The sequence below is a fragment of the Tetrao urogallus genome (genome assembly GCF_951394365.1).
Source record: "Tetrao urogallus genome assembly, chromosome: 5".
NCBI classification, from domain to species: Eukaryota; Metazoa; Chordata; class Aves; order Galliformes; family Phasianidae; genus Tetrao; species Tetrao urogallus.
The window spans coordinates 63,518,604-63,531,131 of NC_136818.1; the positions used below are offsets into that span (position 1 = coordinate 63,518,604).

At 41.6% G+C, this 12,528-nt stretch overlaps 1 protein-coding gene across 1 annotated transcript in view; it reads left to right on the forward strand.

The window, feature by feature from the left end:
* Positions 1–438: 438 nt before the first annotated feature.
* Positions 439–12,528, forward strand: part of MGMT (O-6-methylguanine-DNA methyltransferase) — a gene marked incomplete at both ends in the record, with an annotated part of 133,998 nt that continues 121,908 nt past the window's right edge. The window contains 2 exons of the mRNA XM_079535956.1: positions 439–514; positions 1,487–1,530. Of these exons, the coding sequence (XP_079392082.1) occupies positions 439–514; positions 1,487–1,530 (120 nt within the window). The remainder of the gene's footprint in view (positions 515–1,486; positions 1,531–12,528) is intronic.

Sequence of the window (12,528 nt, forward strand, 5' to 3'; positions counted from 1 at the left end):
GATTTTTATGTTTTTTCTACTTTCTGATGCTTTAGTTTTATTCAAGCTTATACTGAAATGTTTACTTAGATTTCTTTTATAATAGCCGCATTCAGTGAATACATGAGTGGTGGAAGAGGTGCTTGGCAGATAGCAGTGCGTTGCTCTCAGCTGTGCTTCCTTGCTGTGCTCATCATCCAAGGAGTTTTCAGCTTTTTGTTATCTCATAAGTTTTCATGCTTGTCCAGCATGTAAAATGTTAAAATGTGTCACTGGGAATTCCGCTCCTTACTTTCAGATGGGTCCAAGCGTCTCTGCCTTAAAAGGAAAAAAAAACCAAAACCAAATACTTCTAGTGAAACTTGAGGGATGTCTAAAATGTGTTGAGGTGAAGTGGATCTGACTGTAGGGCTGCAGCCTTCCCTCTTGCTTTGTTATCCTTCCCTTTTATTTCTGGTGATGGTTGAATTTGAGGCCTCAGCCTCGATTCCCTGGTATCGAATGCCTTCTGACTGCCTGGCTGCTCTAGCACAGGGTACACATGATGCCCAATTAACTGTTAAATGGTGATTGTGTCATGCTTGGTGCAAGTGAGGCAAAGTGTTTAGATGCAGTTCTGTGTGGCCTGTATTCATATTTAGGTTCCCAAAGATGCAGGTGCTTCAGTGCTCAGATTCAGGTGCTCTGAGCTTCCCTCCTCGCATTGAGGCATAGTTTGGAGGATGGCTTGGGTTGGAAGGGACCTCATGGATTGGGTTCCCTGGCTGAAGGCCAGAGCTCCCTGTGGATTTTGGCTGAGCTCTGACAGCTGCCTTGATTTCCAAAATGTCTTTTTGTAGCAGATCTATGTGGAGACACAGTGATTTTTAACGTAGTGATGCTGAGAAGAAAGTGAAGGGGAAAAATGAAATGCTGAGGAAGTAACAGTTGTCTTGTATTTCAAAAGGGAGAGCAGAGGAACCATTTTGTTAATAGTACATTTAAAAGATGTATTTCAGTTCCAATAATTAACATTTCCTGTGTGCTTCTGAGTACTTTGCAAGCTTTGCTTTCAAGCCCCGAGTCTTACTATGGAAGTCTCTTGCTTTCAGTCCTTAAAATACGTAACTCCCTAAAATACAGAAGTTTGTTTATTTTACTAAATGCCTCTGAACCAAATGCCTGCACAGATAATTCCTAAGTTCATAGCAGGTCTTAGAGGGCATTCTTGTAGGAAAGATCAAAATTTGCTCGTTAAGAATGTATCGTGGTGTTGCTTTTGCCTTGCAACAAGCAAGAGATGACCTGATGAGCATCAGCATTCCTGTTTGCTTGGAAACATAAGCAAATACTTAAATAAGTAACCTTTACTTTGTTGTTATTTGTACTAAAAGATAGAGCCTGTTTAAAGAAAATGATACAAAGTTCTAAAAATACATAAATAAATAAATAGAATCGTGTTGATGTGCTGTGCTTCCTGTGATACTCTAATTACATTTTCTAATGAAGATTTCTTTTTTTCTTACAGGCAGACATCATTCATCTACCATGGCAGCAAGGCGCGTTCCAAAAGTAAGTTCCTTGTAAGATACCCTTACATTTAGGTATATGTTAGGGGGCTGGCATTAAGAAAGAATTCACGTAACATAGTTTGTTTTTTTCCCCAGTGTCCAGCAGTCAGTATTAAGGATCCAGTTGACAAGATTGATGCTGCACTGTAAATCTCTGTAGCTCTGTCATGGTTGGTAACAGGCATCAGTGGACCTTTCCTCAGCACGTATCTATCTTCCTCGGAGCATAAACTGATAGGACAGTGCTACCTTTTCTGTGTTAAGTTGGCTGTTTGCTTCCCTTCCCCTCATAAATGCCTCATTTATTGAAAAATAGATGCATGCTGAATTTTGGACTCTAATTCTTCAGTAAGGTCTAAGTGTAGGGAAATGTTTATAATAAAACAGGATAGCACTGCGATCAGGAAATTCAGAATGACTTTCCCTGCTGAGGGGCAGCATTGGCGCATTTATACTCAGCAGCGTTAGTCTTCAAATAATTCAAATGAGCTTTGAAAATACTTTTTTTGTGTGTGAAATAACTACTTTTGTAACAGTAATAACACTCCTCCAGGAAAATATTTCTAGTTCAATCAAACTTGCATATCTAACTATTCCTGCTGGCAGCTTCCATCGCTATTACAAATGTCTTAATAGTGGCATCTCTTGTGCTTTTAATTTGCTTCATGTACTGGCTGGGAAAAGCAGTCTTCTGGCATATGCCAATGCCTTTGTACCCACTAAAAGAAAATGCTTTCTGTTTCTTTAAAATTGAACAGTTGAGGAAGGAAATTCTGGGAGATAAATTCATGTCTTGCTTTTTTCTTTTACCCAATATTCTGTGGGCTTGTACTTGTGTGCCTGTTGGTTGGAGGCATCTTGTAACAGGTACCTTGGATAATTGCAGAGAGATGTGTGATGATCTTAGGAACCACCACACATATCTGGAATAGTCACTGGTTGCCTCTCATTCAAAGCTGGGTGTGACAGAGCTGGTAAGCAACATGAAACTGATAATTTATTACCTAACCTTTTCAGTTCTCCCACTCTCCCTTCAAGTTGAAGGGTACGGTGTTAGCTGTTAGGGGGGCTTTCCCTTTTTGATGTGTTGGATGGCAGAAGGTCTGAGGCAAAATGTGGGCTCTCAGCCCCGTGCTTTATGGGGAGCAGAAGGCTGAAGGGAGTTGTGCAGGCACAGCCAAGGCTCCCCAGCTCCCTGCTGCTGATCCTCACACCCTTCTGTATGTGTAGGAACGGACTGTTGCTCATGATTCCTTATTATCTCCATGTTTATGATCAGTTTGCAGTTTCACTGGAAGTACAGCTGCACAGTATATGCCTTTGTGGCACAAGCTGTACATCACTCACACGTTCTGCAGCCAGGTGTGGGTGCTCTCCTCAATGGCTGTTGCATCCCTCTGGGTACCGTGGCTCTGTAGCTGCATTGCACTTAGCAGAGGTGGAAGTTGGGCCTGAGAAAGGGAGGCTGCAAGGTGGCCCTGGTGATGTGGGGAGGTGGTGGTGGGAGGTGGATGGTTGCATTAAGTGGGCTTGGAGGTCTTTTCCAACCTCGGTGATTCTGTGTGCGTGAGCATACATTAGGAATGCATCTGCTTGGGAACTTTTTGCTTTTATGGTGTTCTCGTGATACTGTGGCATTTTTTTTTTTCTATTCCGTAGAATTCTAAATACAGTTCTGTTCTGTGGATATTTTGCAGTTTTAAAATTTAAGCTTAGTAAGCTATTTATTTCTTTTTACTGAACGTTCTGCTTTGGTCTCTGTGCTCAGCGTAGTGAAACACCTGTGCTCAAGTGAACTCAGATTGGTAACGACAGCAAAATTCAGACTTTGTGTGTCAAGACTGTAATCCTCTATTTCTGTGCGAGTCTTTTTGACGTGTCTTGTGTGTGTATTTATTTTTTCTGCACACGCATTTGTATTTTTAGTGGATCCTTAAGACACAGACCGCTGTTCCATTTACACTTAAAGCTGTTCCGCTCACTTGAAGAATTTCAATGAAATTCTTTTCCTGAACACAATTCAGATTCCCGACTCTCCTTCAGCTTAAAAAGGAGCACTATTAATGGTTTTGTTCATATTGCCTCGATTTATTCTGTTGTTATTCTCCAGCTCCCGCTCTTCAGGTATAGCTGTTTTGGTATTATAGAGAATGATGGATTATGTAGGAAAGTTTCTTTTGAAGCACTCCTGATATTGTGCAATGCACTTGGGGGTCAGCTCCACTTGACTGATGCATGATTTATCCGATGTCCCTGCCACTTTCGGAGATAAAGCTGCTATTTTATCAAAAATGCCAGCAAGTGTGAGTTAGAATTTATACACCTCCTTTTTTCAAATAATTGTTCTGATTACTTTCTGGCACGGCAATAAAATGATAAACGTAATTGCACGCAAATGCGAGATAGCACCAAAACACAATAAAATTAACCTGAATTAGCTTGACTTGTCGATGAGAAGTATTTATGAAATGTATTTTTGCAATAAGGGAGACTGATATTATAGCTGGAAGGTGAGTTATTGCCTTAATGTAATACTGTTTGAAATTTAAAAAAGAGACTGTTACAGTTGAGGGTGATTGTGCCTTTGAAATTAAGTTGAAGTGATTCTTATAATTGGCAGCAATAATGCATTGTGAAGGTAATATCTTTTATTGTGTTATGCCTAGTTGCATTACCTTTTATTTAGCTGGTCCTGACTTCAGCTCTGTGGTGAGGGTGAGAAGGAACAGATCAAGAATTTTGCGGATGTGGGCGATAAAACTCAAAACGTTACCTCATATTAAAATCATTCTTTTGCTAGAGTTTCTCATTTTTGTCTGCTTGCAATTCTGATTAACCTGATGCAAGTTTCATTGCATTAAATAAGGAAAGCTCTTGTGTTGGAATAGTTGCCATACATTTACATACCCAGCTGAACCCTGTAGCAGTAGTGCACTCGAGTATTTGGGGGGATAAATGCACACATGTATCAGGTGCTGTCCTTGCTGAATTTTGTACTTCTTTAACACCTTGAGGTACGACCCTTTATATCACAAATACATATCTACACACGTCCTCAGTCAGTGCTTTGGTAATTAAAAAGTAGAATGTAAAATGTTCATTAATATACTGACTTATTTTTTTGAGTTGCTGAACGCTTGTGTGAAATATGGAGAAATGCATGTTGTTTTCCTTAGTGTGAGCTTGTTAAAACTGAAACTAATAACAGCTAGATGCTGATTGTGGGGACTCTGATTTCTAGAGACCACATTCTTCATCTTGATTCTTTATCATGATAACTGTTTCTTTGCCTGTTGGGCAATGCATTCCTTTACTTCTAGTGTTTCCCTGCATGTGACTGATGCTAAAACAGTGAATGACTGAACAAAGTGTAACTTTGCCCAGTGCTTCTAATTGAATCTTCTGGCATAAGATTCCCAGTCTAAAATAAGAGGCTCTTTATCCATCTGCAGGTCACCAGTAGGATAGGGGTAGGAGAGCACATACACCGAGCACAAGGGATGGAAGTGCCAAGCAGCATGGCTTACAGGATGACTGCCAGTGGGGTTCACAGGCACTCCACAATGGCAGGGGGCATAACAGCGATGACTTCTCTTTGCTATTTGTGATATAATTTGCTTAATGCAGAAACCTCTGGCCCCGTCCTGTTTTTTCCATGTTCATGTCAGTCCATTTCTTGCCCAGTTCTACTCCAATTCGCTCTTATCTCTAGGCAGCCCACCATTTCAAACAGCATATCCTTTAAGCTTAAGGCAGGTTGGTTGTTTTTTTTTTTTTCCCTCTTGGCACTGAGATACTTAGGGATGTCATGATCCAATCTTGAAATCTGGATGGCAGCCCACTGTAACCACCAATGTCTAGAGTTTATTAACACCGTGCCTCCATAGGTTACTCATACGCAGCATGTAACGATTTGACTCATTTTCCAAGTGTTCATCTCAGCTTGCTGCTAAAATGACACAGAATGACAAACCTTCTATGCTGTGTGTACACTTTAAACTCTGTTGTCCCAGCAGTGGCTGCTGCACATTCATAACATTGAAGTTTCCTGCATAAGTAAGAGCCGGGGAAGCTACAAAACATGCTTGTTTACTTATTAGTGGGAGAGACTCAGGAAAAGGCTTCAGTAGGTGCTTGTAGGAAATAGTACAGCTGAATTCCTGTTTAAATAGTCCATTAAGGTCTTGTGTTTAAGTGTCTGCTGATACTAATGTCTGAAATCAAAGCTTGGCATGCAAACAATGGATGAAGTAGAAAAATGTGGTAACTGAACATTGCCTAGAATACAACAGTAGTAACCCAGCTCCTCTTTGAAAAGAGAAGAATTAATTCTACTACAAATAAAATACCATTCTTTAAGTAAAACCACAATGTCAGAGGCGGTCCTGCAAGTAAGATGAAGATGTCTGAGGTAGCCCTGGTAAGCACACTGGGAACTTGCCATCTGACAACCAGGGTACCTCCTGTCTGCCAAAACAAGCGACTGAAGACTCAGCCAAAGAGCCAGAGGCTACTACTGCTTGGAAATCCACTCTTGTAGCTTGGCATTTCAGGGTCTTTTGATTGCCATCCAAAGAGGATTAGTAGTATAATACGATGGGACAACAGAAACTTGCGCTTGCTGTCTTTGATTGTTTAATAAAGAATTATGTGTTTGCTCTTGTTGAATACTTTTTAAATGCTTTAGGAAGCAAATGTTGCTCTGTGCACATGAACATATTTCCTTCTGTTTTGTCAGTGGCTTGTGTGGCGCAGACTTGCTAATAAGTGAAGATGGGGAGTGATTTTTGGTGCCTGCTTGTATATGGTCAAACCGTGCAGTTTAATTCTGTGCCTTAACGTTTTCTTTATGTGCCTTCAGAATATAAAGAAATTTATATCACCCTAAACTAAGCCTGGATTTGCTTAGGCTGCTATTTCTTTTCCATATGTCCAAGCTTGGTGAATCCTCCTGTTGAGGAATTGCTCTTTATTTGTGTGTGTTACTCCACCAGGCGATGGAAGCAGTGCTGTTAGTCTCCATAGCTCTCCAGCCATCTCGTTACAGAGCAGGCTTCTGACCAAACACTGCTGGAAGGCTGGGATCTGCTATATCCCAGGAAATGGCCAATTTGGCCATGCTTCCCGTGGCACAAGATGATGTGTGCTTTCTTTAATGCAGGATGTTTCAGTGCAGCTCTTACACAACAGCTTTATCAGAATTGCAGTCCTGTTCATATGTAGGTGTTAAGTTCTTTTGCAGCAAGGACAAAGCCAAATGGACCCAGTATTTATTGTAGCATTGTGCTTACCTGGAAATCTTTGGACTACTTCAATAGAAGGAGACAACTGTTAGAGAAGTTTGGATTTTCAAACGTACTAAAAGCAAAAGAATCCATAAATTCTGCTTCTCATTTGGGTGTTGAAAATATAGATATTTACTACAGATACTAATAAGAGTTGGCTTTTAAACTTGCAATCTGATCACGAGTTCATTGCAGGCATCCTGTGTAGTTTTTCTCCTCAGTGCTTAGGTTTTTCTTTTCTGTAAAACACTGCATTTAAGAAGTGACATTCTCATTCAAGACTGACTGCATAGGGTTGGAAAATTACTGTCCATGCCGAAGTATATGTGCAGAAAAGCACATTGCCTTTACTATTAATATAACTTTTCCCATATTCTTGACATACAATGGATTATTTCCTTTTAAATAAACAGGCAGAAACCAGTCAAACAAATACAGGAAGTTTTAGACTATGAAGGAGATGTGGGGAGAGCTATAATTGAATGGAAACCTCTTGAGTGGGCCAGCACTGCGTGCCTGTGCCAGATGGGTGCTGTGCTCTGCATTGCTGGTGGCTTCTGCCGCCCGGGGGTGGGGGCAGATGCTTTGTGCAATTAAAACCCTTCTGAAAAGGCCATTATGGATTATGTTTCTAAACTGTAATTTCATGGGGTTGTCTTTGCGACTTTCACAGCACACCTTAATGACTAGATTTTTTTTCTCCTCGGTCACTTGTCTCAGCACAGAGTGGCAACAGCAGCTTCCAGAATCTCAGCTGAGGATATGATTGTGCTGGCAGCCACCAGGTGACCTCCTTGTTGAAGGGCAGGCACATCACTTGTGCACAGTTGCAGCAGATGAGGTGTTTGTAACCAGCCCACCTCCTTGTTCTGGTGCCCCTATTGCTGGGGAGGTGGTAACGGCGGAGACGGATGCATCCTCAGTTCTCATTTCTGATGATGATCCCTGATTGTTTTTGCCTTGGGAAACACCACTGATACGATTTAATAACAATTTTGTTACGAGAGGGATGTAAATGTACTGGATTAGGAAGCGTGACTGTAACAACAGGGCTGAAGTGAAGTCACAAAATGGCACAGCTCCCAGGTGCCGGTGAAGCATGCCCCTCAAATTTCCATCCAATATTTCAAGCTTCTGCTGAATCTTAATTCAGAACTTGAATCAATAAGAAGCAGCTTCGAGAACACTACAGTACTGAAAATAAAGACCCATTTAAGCGCTCAGAACTGCTATTTCTTCCCTGTAATTAGGGTGAAGAAGTAACTTTCCTGGCATCTATTGATCATCCACTCAGACTCAACAAATTCTTGGTATTGTTTTGGTAAGGCACTGATATTGTGTCACAGCAATGGAGATGCTTGAGAATTGTAGTTTACATTGTAGCCAAGAAAGTTACAATATTGAAGTGATGCTTCCTTAGGATATATTTAAGGAGAATAGGAAGTAAAACAGGCTGGCTCATTGCACCTGGAGAGGGATGCATTAGCATCAGTTGGTGCCAAGAGAAAGTACCTTGGAATTGTTTTTTGGAGAAGAAAATCAATTTTTATTGCTAAAAATACTGACAGTTTGTGCTACTGGTAGGTACAGCACTGCTCAGGATCCTTTTAGACAATTGTGTTGACAGATATCTTTAATGATAGAATTATGTAGTTATAATCAAGTCTGGTGTAAGAGCAAGATTCCATGAGAAACCTGTTGAGCATCTCTGTAGGTTCTTTGTTTATGAATAACAGTGAGTTTGGCATGGAAAAACTGGGAGGAGAATTTTCATAGGTGCAGGGGTGGCAGTTTGAGGAACAATAGAAGTGGGACTGTTTGTTTGTTTGGGAAATGGCAGGTGAAATAAGCAAGTAATTGTAATGCAGCTTCCCTCTTGGTTGTATTTATGTTATCAGGTACTTTGGCTAAACAGTTAACACCTGAGTTAATCAAAGGATTGGGAGTCATGTTTTTGTCTTGGAGGCAGCTGTGAGATCTCACTGGTCAGTGCCTTCCTACTCTTCAATTAATAGAATTACGGTGCATGTGAAGACATGGTACTTTGGGTCTAGCAGTTGAGGAATAGTTCTACCCTGATTATCAGAAATACTGGACAGACAAAAATTGCTTCAAGTTCAGCCATTTGCTATAGCTTGCATAGCAGAAATGCAAAGTCATGGCCTGAAGCAGTGATTGAGCACCTGGTGGAAGGCAAGGCCAACCCAGGAAGCTCAGGTGCATGCAATGAAGCTGAGAAAGCAGAATGGCTGGAGCCAGGATCCACCCCTTCCCAGACCTCATTTAAGGGTTGGCAGTGGAGGTGAGGGGATCTTGCTGGGGATCCCTATCTGCCTGAGGTCTTCTAAAGGTGAGTGGTTTGGTTTTTTTTCCTTCTGTGTCCACAGCTGTTGTGTTTGGTCTTATTATCACTTGTTGCAGCCTAGGACTTTGCCACCCTGCTGTTACTGCTGTGCTTTCTATTGTGTTATAGCATTACAGCCTGATGGAAATATTCTTTTGAAGGTTATGTGGGTGGTAGCAAGGGAGGGTGGATTCAGTGCTCGGATAGAGGGGAGGTATTCCTGCTGAAGCAGGGTGCAGTGGGGGTACCAGTTGGTGATGTTCTGGCTCCTAAAGGGAAGTGCTTCGTTATGGATTTTGTGGACTTTGGTGATCCTCAGCATTGCTGTGTGGGTTTTCTCCTCTTTATCCGCTCTGCATTACAGATAGGAGTTGGATTTTTGGATCCCAAACTGTAGGCTAGGATGGAATTCCTTGTCTTCAGGAACAGTTAAATGCAGAAAGTAATTTTGAATTATTTACTGTAACGTGAAAGACCCTTAATGCAAATTTAAATCAAATCTGCATTTAATCAAACTGAAGGTATGTTTTAGTACTGAAAACCTTGGCTGCAGCAAGACTGTTACATAGAATTACTGTGGAAGGTGTAAGAGGTGAACATCTTTATATGCAAGTCATCAAGCCAATGCTGGCTGTTAGGTTCGTAGCACCTGGTTTAGGAGATGAAACTCACGGCTGTTTTGAATCCTCAGCATCTGAACCTTAGAAAAGCAATCTGAGTGGTATGTCAGTGTTTCCTCATGGTGCTCAGCATAATTTAGGGGCCTTACCCTTTGGAGGAGCATAGGGCCAATGAGGCACACACTGCTGCACAGTCACGGGAGCACGCCTGGAAAATGAGGCTCCTCCATACAAGACATTAACTCATAAATCATGCTAATGTTCTCACTGATAAATCTTCCACTATGGAAACCTTGTGATGCTCATCTGTTATTAGTGACAAAAAGGACTCAATTCTGTTGGCTAACAGTGGTCCTCCAGTTTTATTTAGAGCATTTAGCAGTTGAATGCAGGAGAATATGAGCTTGTGTAGCACGTCTTCATTTATACAGCTCTGGGGGTCACAGGGAAATATCTCCAAAAGTCCCGTTGTTTTCCTTTGTTTTTTACCTAATAAACTTTAAATGTTGATACTTGGATGCAAATCCATAGGTATTTTCATGGAGGTGAAGTTCAGGTGCTGTCACATCAAAATGGCTCAGATGATTTCTTTATGTAAAGAAGCCGAGGAAGACAGAAGGCAGTTTTATTAGGGTTTATTACATTTCTGCTTTAAGTTGCCGATGATTTCTAATTCTCACAGCTTCAGCAGAGGCATGCAGGCAGGGCAAGCTGTGTGTCCAGCTGCCAGCAGTCAACGATGCCCAAGCATTGGGTGACTTCAGCTGGTAGCATCTCAAGTCTGCTTATCTGTATCTGCAAACTTGTGACAAACTTAAATCTTGATTACAATTTCACTTCATTTTAAAACAGCGCTGCCTACAGTGGTGTGTCCTTACTTCCTGATTATTTAATTAGTACAAAGGTACTTTTACGTCTGAACAAAGTACGCTGTTCTCTGCTTCTGTACAGTGACCTTCATGTTCGAAGCTGCCAACCCAATTGCATATGTATGTGGATTCCTTGTGCAGGTTTATAAAAATAAAACTTCTAATATTGCTGCCTGGTGCAGCTGATAAACAAGGCTGAACATAGTAGTGATTACTCAAGGTTTTCATCTACAACGCTTACTTCAAGTTGGATTTTACGCAGAGGGTTATTTATAGTGCTCTGTTACGTGCTGCATCCTGTGTTTTGTTATAATGAAAAAGCTGTCCTTGTATAACTAAGTTGTTATATTCGCAGAATACATAGTATGAGGTTCAGTGCATCTAGTTGAGGGCTGTCACACAAATGAAAATGAAGAATGTATGCTGCTGCTTTTCAAATATGTGAACTAGTATGTTGGTTTTTCTTTTTATTAATATTTCTGCAGTGAGGTGCTGCTCCCCAAAAGTTCATCCGTTTCCACTCCTTAAGCAAGGAGATGGAGCAAGGAAGAGCTTGGTTCAAAAGGTGGATTTCTCTTTCTCTGCAACATCAGCAAACATTTTCTCAGTGTAATTGGTGTGAGAGCTGCCAGTCAGTTTTTCCCTGCCTGGGAAAAAAATGGAAATGTTGTTTTAAAGTACTTAAAGTAAAAGAAGCAGAACTTGAAAACTTGAACAGGTTCAAAATGTGGAGTAGGAACTGGTAATCTCATCATTTATTTTTTTTATAAGGCGGCTTGGTCATAGGTTGGGCAGACTTCACAGAGCTTTGGGTCAGACTGTACATTTGTGCAGATGATAGTGAAAATAAGCTTATGCTGTTGTCTCTGGAAGTATAAAGTAAATTGCAGGTTAGCTGTATGATCACAGTGGTGTTAAAACTCAAGAAACCTCGCTGGTCTTCCAGAACGTAAGCAGGCTGTTTGTTTGTCAGGTTAGCTTCTGGTTGCTCTTTGCAGTAGAGGTCCTTTTGGTCTGTTTGCATCGTTCTTACCTTCACAGAAGCTTGGGTTGGAGGAATATATCCAGTTCCTGCCCCCACCAGGTTGACCAGGAAGCCTACAAACAGGAGGGGAGTCAACTCTTTGAAAGGGTGGATAACAGCAGGACAAGGGGAGATAGTTTTAACTTGAGGGAGGGAAGACTTGGGTTGGATGTCAGGGGGAAGCTCTTTCCTATGAGAGTGGTGAGGTGCTGGAACAGCTGCCCAGAGAGGCTGTGATGCCCCGTCCATCCCTGGAGGTGTTCAAGGCCAGGTTGGATGGGGCCCTGGGCAGCCTGGGCTGCTATGAAATGTGGACGGTGGGGGGCTGGAGCTTCATGGTCCATGAGGTCCCTTCCAACCCAAGCCATTCTGTGATGTTCCCATTGTGGTGTGATCCTGACATGGTGTTGGGTGACTGCAATGAATGTGTTCTGTCCTTTCTTAGCAATCTTACAATTCCAAGTGGAGCAGCTCCCGATTCAGAGGGTAAAGCCACGATGAATTTGATGTGGGTGTTTTTGGTGCGGTCTTGAACAATACTGAAAAATCCGTGATGTGGAGTTGGAAACATATCCTATCAGTAACTGTAAAGCCAGCCTGGTAACAATGGGAGTAAAAATTGTTGTTTTTACTAAGGAATGATTTTTTTTTTTTTCATGTTTTTCCAGCAGACACATTCTGTTTGTGTTTCAGCAGCTGTTTGCATAGCGCTGCTGCTGGGAGCCAGTGACTGTGCTCAGTTGTCATGATCATTCTTTTGATACTGGCGTCAGAACACTTCATGTCAGGCATTACTGCTGAACCAGCCACAAAGCTTCCATTGCCTGTGACTTTTATGAAGGTTGCTGCTCTTCTAA